Source organism: Nicotiana sylvestris, chromosome 11 (assembly GCF_000393655.2).
Source record: "Nicotiana sylvestris chromosome 11, ASM39365v2, whole genome shotgun sequence".
NCBI classification, from domain to species: domain Eukaryota; kingdom Viridiplantae; phylum Streptophyta; class Magnoliopsida; order Solanales; family Solanaceae; genus Nicotiana; species Nicotiana sylvestris.
The window spans coordinates 109,788,529-109,798,426 of NC_091067.1; the positions used below are offsets into that span (position 1 = coordinate 109,788,529).

At 38.6% G+C, this 9,898-nt stretch overlaps 1 protein-coding gene across 1 annotated transcript; it reads left to right on the top strand.

Annotated features, from left to right (window-relative positions):
* Nucleotides 1-4,346: 4,346 nt before the first annotated feature.
* On the top strand, nt 4,347-9,159 carry LOC104211064 (65-kDa microtubule-associated protein 3). The gene is made up of 13 exons (XM_009760060.2): nt 4,347-4,459; nt 5,424-5,511; nt 5,633-5,839; nt 6,146-6,388; nt 6,470-6,679; nt 6,764-6,919; nt 7,040-7,199; nt 7,300-7,451; nt 7,535-7,622; nt 7,766-7,839; nt 7,938-8,012; nt 8,098-8,392; nt 8,502-9,159. The coding sequence occupies exons 2-13, from the start codon at nt 5,440-5,442 to the stop codon at nt 8,969-8,971; spliced, it is 2,202 nt and encodes a 733-aa protein (XP_009758362.1). The 5' UTR covers nt 4,347-4,459; nt 5,424-5,439; the 3' UTR covers nt 8,972-9,159.
* The last annotated feature ends 739 nt before the right edge of the window (nt 9,160-9,898 follow it).

Genomic DNA, 9,898 nt, shown 5'->3' on the forward strand with positions numbered 1-9,898 from the left:
TTTCTCTTGTACCTCTTCGCTCTACCACCAGTCACCTTCGTGATCGCTAGAGAAATGCTTCGAGACTCCTAACACTTCTCTCGCAGCTACTCTAATAGAATCCGCTATCGTGGTCCACATACAGCTCGCGTCTCTACTGCTCCTCAGGCTCCCATAACCAATAATTTCCCCCCAACTCCTACGTCACTAGTCAAAACACCCCGTATGATCCTGAGTTGACCATACATGGACCTCTTCCTCCTCTTCCTCACGATCTCTAAGTCCATCACCAATAATTTATGCTGAGTCGTGAGATTCTCGCTTGGTATAACCTTGCAATCCATGCACAAACTCCTATCACACTTTTGGAGGAGTAGATAATCAATTTGAGTCTTGGCCAACGAACTCCGAAATGTAACCAAGTGCTCCTCCTTTTTCGGAAAACATGAGTTGGCAATCACCAAATCAAAGGCTTTAGCACAGTCCAACAACAAAGTACCTCCTCCTTTCCTAACACTAAAGTCAAAAACTCCATGCACACCGTCATACCCCCAGATGTCTCCCAAATGTGACTATTGAAGTCACCACATATGAATAACTTCTCGGTGAGCGGAATGTCACGTACCAACCCGTCAAATTTTTCCTAGAAACGCCTTTTAATCTCCTCGTCCAAACTCACTTGAGGCGCGTAAGCACTAATCACATTTAAAGTTGATCCTCCCACAACCAGCTTAATAACCATCAGCCCGTCGTTCATCTTTCTAACTTCCACCACTAGCTCCCTAAGATCTGTATCAACCAAGATACCTAGCCCATTTTTACCCCTCGCATCCTGAGACCCAAAATTTAAACCCGTCAGTATAATTTATCTTTAGCATATAAAAGGTCGTTTGGTATGAAGTATAAGAAGGTATAACAGTGGTATAAAAATTTAATACCACATTAATACTCTGTTTGGTTAGCTAACCAGGTATAAGTTATCTCGGTGTTAATTTTAACACTGGGATAACTTATACCTTATAGAAGGTGGGGGTAATTAGCACCGGTATAATTTATACCTTCTTCTTAGAAATTATGCAATTGTCATTCTTAATACAACATACCACGCTCTCTTCCCTTGGTAAAGAGGAATTTCAAATCTAAATCAATCATTTGATCAAACAAAAAAAGTACTTGGGCCTTAGAGGCAGCGGCTGGGAAAGCGAAGGGAATAGGAAGACCAGGAACGAAGTCACTCAACCAAAAGAAGGTCTTATTTGAGTTCAAAGCGAATTGGAACAATAATCGGGTGACTATCAAGAGGGCGTACCACTGGATCATCAAATTCATTCAAGAAAAGCCAAACGCGTAGTGATTTTTACTGCCAACAACTAGAATAACGATCCTGATACCAAAGATACTGATACCGCAGATCAAGATCAAACAAAAGAAGTGGCTTTAATACGCTATTCGCAACAACCAGATTTTCGGCGAGGTATAATCAAAGGCTCTATGCGGGCTCAAAGGCGCATAACAGTTATTTGGAAACTCTTTCCAGCAAATGTGCATTCCCCCCTTTTCTTGACAGAATAACCCCCCCCCTTCTTAGTGGTGCTGCTCTAACCACGTTGTGGAGTTGAACCACAGTTCTTCCTTACCTTTCGTGGTGAAATTCCACTTCCCTTTTTCATAGCTATTATGGAGGAACCGCTCTAAAGAAATGCGTTGAGAAAGGGCAGATATATAGAACCTTTCAACGAGATAGTGCTCTCCGGTTCACAATAAGTGACCAATTTGCTTTTAGCACGCCCATTAAGAAAATACTAAATTCTATACAAAAATAACCTGCTATGACTAAACTACCCCTAATTAAACATTTAATGTGAGGAGTAAGAAATTTTTTTAGGGATATGTACATAGGGGTTATTTTGTAAAAATAAATTGAATTCTTTCTTGATTACATAACTAGACACTTATTTTGAACCAAAATGAAAAAACAAATTGGTCACTTATTGTGAACCGGAGGGAGTACCAAACAATGAATAAACAACAATCTCAGCATAACTTATCCCAATATAACTTATACCGGCATAACTTATACCGATATAAATCGTATTCCAACCATGCCTTAGCTTATATCCATTAAGACATCATTTAGCCCCTCCCATTTTCGTATAACTTATCTTTAGCATCTAAGTCTTAATTTCTTGATTTTTTAAACTTTATTTCCTAGTTTTGAGAGAGTGGTAGAAATGAGAGTGCGAAAGACGGTGTCTATTTCAGACAACCAGTTCAGGTTCATGCCGGGGCGATCTACCATAGAAGCTATCCACCTAATTAGGAGGATGGTGGAACAATACAGGGATAAGAAGAAGGATCTCCACATGGTGTTTATTGATCTAGAGAAAGCGTACGACATGGTTCCTAGGGAGGTCTTATGGAGCTGCTTAGAGGTTAAAGGGGTCCTGGTGGCCTACATTAGGGTGATTAAAGACATGTATGATGGAGCTAAGACTCGGGTTAGGACAGTAGGAGGCGACTCTAAGCATTTTCCGGTTGTTACGGGGTTACACCAAGGGTCTGCGTTCAGCCCTTTCCTATTTGCCCTGGTGATGGATGCACTAACTTATCATATTCAAGGAGAGGTGCCATGGTGCATGCTATTTGCTAATGACATAGTTTTAATTGACGAGACACGAGGCAGCGTCAACGAGAGGCTAGAGGTTTGGAGACAGGCCTTTGAGTCTAAAGGCTTCAGGTTGAGCAGGACGAAGACGGAATACCTCGAGTGCAAATTTGGGGCTGAGCCGACGGAAGCGGGAGTAGAAATGAGGCTTGACTCTCAAGTCATTCCTAAGAGGAGTAGTTTCAAGTACCTTGGGTCAGTTATTCAGGGATCGGAGAGATCGACAAGGATGTCACACACCGTATAGGGGTGGAGTGGATGAAGTGAAGGTTAGCGCCGGGAGTCCTGTGTGACAAAAAAGTGCCAACGTTACTAAAAGGTAATTTTTATAGAGCATTGGTTAGGCCTGCCATATTGTATGAGATTGAGTATTGGCCGGTTAAGAACTCACACAACCAGAAGATGAAAGTAACAGAGATAGGATGTTGAGGTGTATGTGCGGGCATACAAGGATGAATAAGATTAGGAATGAAGATATTCGAGAGAAGGTGGGTGTGGCCCCCATGGAGGACAAGATGCGGGAAGCAAAACTCAGATGGTTCGGGCACATTCAGAGGAGGAGCACTGATGCACCGGTGATGAGGTGTGAACGACTGGCTGTGGTGGGCACGAGGAGAGGTAGAGGGAGACCTAAGAAGTATTGGGGAGAGGTGATCAGGCAGGACATGACGCGACTTAGGATTACTGAGGACATGGCCCTTGACAGGGAATTGTGGAGGTCGAACATTAAGGTTGCAGGCTAGAGGAAGTTGTGAGTATTTCTATAGTGCACTAGAGTGAGACTAGCCAGTTAGGAGTTAGTCTTAGGATGCTACTGGTCAGCTACTGATGCAGGGCTTTATCTGCTGGATATTCTTATATCTTCCATCTTTTTCGTATTTCCTATATTTCTTGTATTGCTGTTATTTTTTATTTTATGCTATGTTATGTTATTTTATGTTATTATTTTATTATGAGTCTACTGATAGTACTAATATATCGTCTCTTGTCGCTTTCTTGAGCCGAGGGTCTCCTGGAAACAGCCTCTTTACCCCTCGGGGTAGGGGTAAGGTCTGCGTACATATTACCCTCCCCAAACCCCACTTGTGGGATTGTACTGGGATGTTGTTGTTATTGTTGTTGTTGTATTTCCTAGTTTTTCAATTTTAGCTAATTTCGCGTTTGAAAAAAAAAATTGAACTGACACAGGCTTGGCTCGATTGCAACTTGATTATACAGTTAAGAGAGATCTCTGTAACAACTAACCTCTATAACAATGTTTTAGAATAACAAGCAAGTTTTCTTTGAAAATATCTTTTATGTTATATTATATCTCTATGACAGTCTTTATCTTTTACGGCGACATCCATCATCGTTATTACTATCTTTTATAACATAAGCAAACCGGAAAAATTATTTTTAATATTTCTTGTTTATAACAGACAATAAGATATAAAAGTCAAATATCTGTATAAGTGTATAACAGTCAATAGCTATAAAATGCAACAAAAGGCCCGTACCCATGAGGATGTTATCGAGAGGTTTGACTGTATAAGCTAAGTCGCTCATTAGCGTAGAAATTCAATTGGGCTCGGGTCGGCCCAGTTTCAAGGAATGCATTTTGGACTTGTTTTTCTGACTGACAAGCCCAGATCCACAATATCCGTTATTTATTTATTTCACTTTTAATATAATGGACGCCAAATCAGGAAACCCCCATATTTCAAATTTCAAATTATTTGCTGGGACAAGCTGACCTCTCTTCTCTCTTCTCCATCTCTCGCTGCTGCAGTGCCAACTCTCGCAATTTCTCTTTCTCCGCCCAAATTCACAGTCGTAAGTTTTCCTCTTTCTCCCTTCTCTTCAATCGTTTTCAATTGAGCAGCAGTTTATACGCATTTTTAATTTGTTACGATGTGTTAATGGCCTACTAATATGCATTTGCAATTAAGAAAAGGACAAAAAGTTGTAATGCTATTATTTTTAACGAGCTTTTAGTACTTGGGATGAAATTCGTAAATTTCAAGTCTTTTAAAATATCATTATGATTATCTCAACGGCTAGTTTGAAATTTTGACAATCTCAAATATAAGTAATTGAAATCACCTAAAACACCCCTTTTAATCTAATCCAGTTTGTTCAAGTGAGCACTTAATTAAGATGTAATAAGTTAGAAAATAGATATTTTATATCCTAGCAGCACCTAAGGTGTGACCTAGTGGTCAATGAAGTGGGAGGTGAACCATGAAGTCTCAGTTTTAAATCCCCAACAAAGGAAAAATATTTGGTGATTTTTTCCCATCTGCCTAAGCTTTGGAGTAGAGTTACACTTATGTGTGTTGAAGGTAGAAGGTATCCAGTGGAATAGCCGAAGTGCGCGCAAACTGGCATATACACCACTGCCATAAAATAAAATTAAAAAAAAGAAGATATTTGTATCCTAGGACTTAAGAATTCTACAGATTATTAGATTATAGAGTTGATTATAGCTTAAAACTTGAACTGTTAATTGTGGGTATGAGAATTGAAGGGTAGGTTCTTAAGAGGATTCTTTATTTAGGAAAGTTAAATTTGTATCTTAGGTGCAAAACAGTGGGGGACTAGGACTGCTCATTTTTAAGCATAGATGTTAGAAGGACATTAAAAATTTGTTACTTTCTTGATCGCTTATTTCTCAGAATAATTCTTACTGTTTATGACCAACGTTATGGTTGATAACTAGTGAAACTGCTAGCTCTGATTTATGATTATACAACATTTATTCGAATATAGTCTTGTAAGAATTATTCTTAATTGGCAGTTGAAATATCTCCGAGATGTCAACTCCTCAAAATGATCCGCTTCAGCAAACGGAAACAACGTGTGGGTTGTTGCTGCATGAACTGCAGGTAGTATTATTATGGATATATTGCCTGCTAACATATTCATAATTTATTTACTCTTTACATATTTATTATCTTCTTGATCATTATGGAAGTTCTTGCTCCTTTTTCCATCTTTTTTAAAAAGATTATATGGGATGAAGTTGGGGAGTGTGATACTGAGAGAGACAAAATGCTATTTGAGATTGAACGAGAATGCTTGGAAGTGTATAGAAGAAAAGTAGATCAAGCGAATAGGAGCAGGGCTCAGCTAAGGCAGGCTATTGCTGATTCAGAAGCGGAGCTTGCAGCTATCTGTTCTGCTATAGGGGAGTGCCCCGTGCACATTAAGCAGGTTAGGAATGACATAGCCAATTTATTACCTTTACGGTTTCAATATATGGCTTGTTGTATGAAATGACCACATCGCAGTTGCCTTATTTGTAGATACCAAATTAAATTGTATCAAGCTAGTGCAGGTTTGTATTGTTCTTGGAACTGTATTAAGATGAAGCGCAGCCTCCATGCTCCTCTTATATTCTAGCAAAAAAATTGTAAATGGATACCCTATATATTGATTTAGAGTAAGATTTACATGTTTTTTTTCCCTCCTTTCACAAGATCAGGTATGGAAATTTTATAGTGAATTTCTTGTATTCAGTCTGATCAGAACAAAGGAGGTTTAAAGGCTGAACTTAGAGCCATTGTTCCAGCACTGGAGGAGATGCGGAAGAGGAAATCTGACAGAAAGAATCAATTTATTGAAGTTACGGAGCAGATACAGAAGATTAAGAATGAAATCTTTAGGTTTACTTCTACAAGCATGGTAGTGGATGAAAGTGATTTATCATTACGAAAGCTCGAAGAATTGCATTCAGAACTGCATTCACTTCAAAAAGAAAAGGTTAACAGTTGCTCTACACCACCAAGGCCAATTGTTCTATGTCCCTGCCGTTTGACTTAAACTATTACTCTTTTTTGGCAGAGTGAACGCTTGAAGCAGGTTCTGGATCACCTCGGTACTTTGAACTCATTATGCTCGGTTCTTGGCATGGATTTCAAACATTCTGTCAGTGAGGTGGATCCAAGTCTAGGCGAATCAGAAGAAATTAAGAACATTAGTAATGATACCATACAAAATTTAGCAGCTGCAATACATAGACTACAAGAAGTTAAGTTACAAAGGATGCAACAGGTATGCAGATGAGTAAATTATTCTTGTGTTACCTGCCATTTTTGTTTCACTCTGTAGACATTGATGACCTTCTGGTTTTTGCAGCTACAAGATCTTACTACATCCATGTTGGAACTATGGAATTTGATGGATACACCCATTGAAGAGCAAAAGATATTTCAGAATGTCACTTGTAAGATAGCTGCCAAAGAACATGAGATAACAGAGCCTGACATGTTGTCTGTGGAATTCATTGCTCATGTAAGTTATAGAATCTTTGAGATTACTGTAACTTTTAGTTTCCATTGTTGCTGGTGCTTCTTCTGCTTGACTTCGAAATTGTACTTCGGGCATGATAATAATGTCCCTTTAACTATCAAGGTTGAGGGAGAAGTGTCCCGTTTGGAAGAACTGAAAGCAAGCAAAATGAAGGAGCTTGTTTTGAAGAAGAGGTCAGAACTAGAGGAGATCTACAGAAAAACACATATCGTTGCTGATTCGGACAGTGCAATGAGTATAGCTATTGAGGCTATTGAATCTGGTATTTAAGTTGTACTCAAGTAGAAAGAAACCCAATTGATTACTATGTCTTTGTTACGAGATTAATTTTTATGCTCTTCTTTGTTCATATCTCTGAAAAGGCGCTGTCAATGCTGCTTCTGTCCTTGAGCAAATTGAGCTCCAAATAGCTCAAGCTAAAGAGGAAGCTTTTAGCAGAAAAGACATTCTAGACAAAGTCGAGAAATGGATTGCTGCTTGTGAGGAGGAGTGTTGGCTTGAGGAGTATAACAGGGTTGGTTTTGATTTCAACTAGCATTGACATGTTTCATGAAGTATGTCTAAAATGCTTATTCATTCTCTTGATTTCTTGTCTAGGATGAAAATCGCTATAATGCTGGACGAGGCACCCACCTTACCCTGAAGCGTGCTGAGAAAGCTCGTGCATTGGTTAATAAGCTTCCAGGTTTTTCTTACATACCTTGTCCTTGTTAATGCTTATTTGTTTCACATAAAGGTTAGATGACAATATCTCAGTGGTGAAAGATGACCTTCTCTTTGTCGAGCAATGTTAATAACCATCAAATCCATTAAAATTGTGTTCAACAGCAATGGTGGAGGCATTGGCGTCAAAAACAAAAGCATGGGAGAATGAGAGAGGAACTTTATTCACATACGATGGTGTATGCATTCCCAAGCTTGCTCTTTATGATATCAAAATATTCAGGTCTAAGGTTTCATACTTGTAACTCTCCCTAAATTGTTTGTTTCTTTTTGTTAGATTCGTGTTCTGTCTATGCTTGAAGAGTATACCATCTTGCGGGAAGAAAAGGAGCTGGAACGCAAGAGGCAGAGGGTATGAACTCTCAACTGGCCTTATGTTGACTTTAAATCTATGCTATCATAGAAAGTTAACCTGCATGTGATTCATCTTATCTCAGGACCAGAAGAAGCTTCAGGGACAGTTGATGGCAGAACAAGAGGCTCGTTATGGATCAAAACCCAGCCCTATGAAGAACCAAAGTGCCAAAAAAGGTCCTAAATTGTCATGTGGTGGTACTCCAAGCAATAGAAGGCTTTCGCTTGGAGGAACAATGCAGCAAACTTGTAAAACTGAATTCCCTCATTCCACTAAAGCTACCCCAAACACACGCCAAGCAAAGAAGTCTGAGCTCTTTCATCAGCTTGACCAATTTAATCATCCTAAGGATGATGGATTTGCAGAAAGATCAGCAGGTAATCATACGTTGTTTGTGAATTCTAATTAGCTGTCTTATATCTTATTAAAGAATTCTTGGTGTACTGACCCTTGATCAATTTAATTTGGTTATGCTTCTTTGCTTAGGGGGAAGAGGAGGTTTGGGTATTGATGAACTTCCTTCAAAAAAGCACCCCATCAGTGCATTGAATGGTTCAGAAGTAGAGACAACAATGATGCGGAAGCCTTTCTCACCCATTTCTACCACAGATTCTTCGAAGACCAATGCAACAAATATATTGGGAGATGTGAACAGAAAACAGAATGAGACGGTGATGAAAACCCTGCTAAGTAACCATACTACACCGTTCTCCACTCCTGTAAAGACAATTTCTACTGTTGAAGAAGAGAACAGAACTCCTGCTAGAGCAATGCCAATTCCTGTGCCTTCTACTCCATCAACTGTTTCTGTTCCGATGCAGACAGCAACACCTGATCCAGCTGTTGTTCGACCGTATGATTCGAAGCTAGCTGAAAAGATTCCTGTGGAGGAGGAGATAGAGTATAGCTTTGAGGAGAGGAGGCTTACATTTGTCCTTCAGAGAACACATTTGTAGAAGTGTCATACAAGTTTGATGCCAACTATAGACGAAATTGATTGTTAATTAAAAGCTTTCAGTATATGTAGAGCAATCATTAGTCTGTTGGTATGCTTGAGAAGTCAATTCAATTCTATTGGCTTTTTCTATGTAGATACAAAAATTAACTGAATTTTGATAATACTTGTCCTTGATAAGTAGTGCAAGCAGATGGACTCCAATACTACTATTATTCAACCTCTGTTGGAATTGAAAACCTAACTATGGCTTTTTACCTCTAAGAAAGCTCATGTAGTTACAAATGTTTGTTGCCCTTTCTACGATGGAAGTTTCTCTATAATGGCTGTTCTATATCATGCAAATGTTTTGACTTTGCATTTCGCTTCCAGGGAAAATGTTTTATTTTCCTTCCACCTACTGTCTATATTTTGTGCACGAAGTCACATTTAATTACAAGATTGAATGCTTTGGCTTTTGCATTATGTTTTCAAGATTTTAATCTTTTTAGTATTGATATAATATCTTTAATTTCATGAAAAGATCTTGATCCGTCAAAAAGAAGCATTTCCCACAGCTTGACTTGAATAAAAGGTCATTCTCCAATACAGGAACGTGAAAATAAACAAACCAATATCATACCAGTTGTTATAAAATAAAGACTATAAAGTAAAGACAGGTATAGAGAAAAACTGATATATTATTCGAATTCAAACTTATGTACATAATGAACTGAAATCTCTTATATTTATAGAAGAAAGGAAGTTATTGTGTAAGCTGCTACTATACTAGATATGGATAATCTTCTACTGAGAGCAATATTTATCCATAACGGAGTACTGAAAGGATAAGCTTATTATACCCGATATGGATAATCTTCTACAGGGGGTAATGTTTATCCATAACTGGGTACTGAAAGGATAAGCTTATTATACCCGGTATGGATAA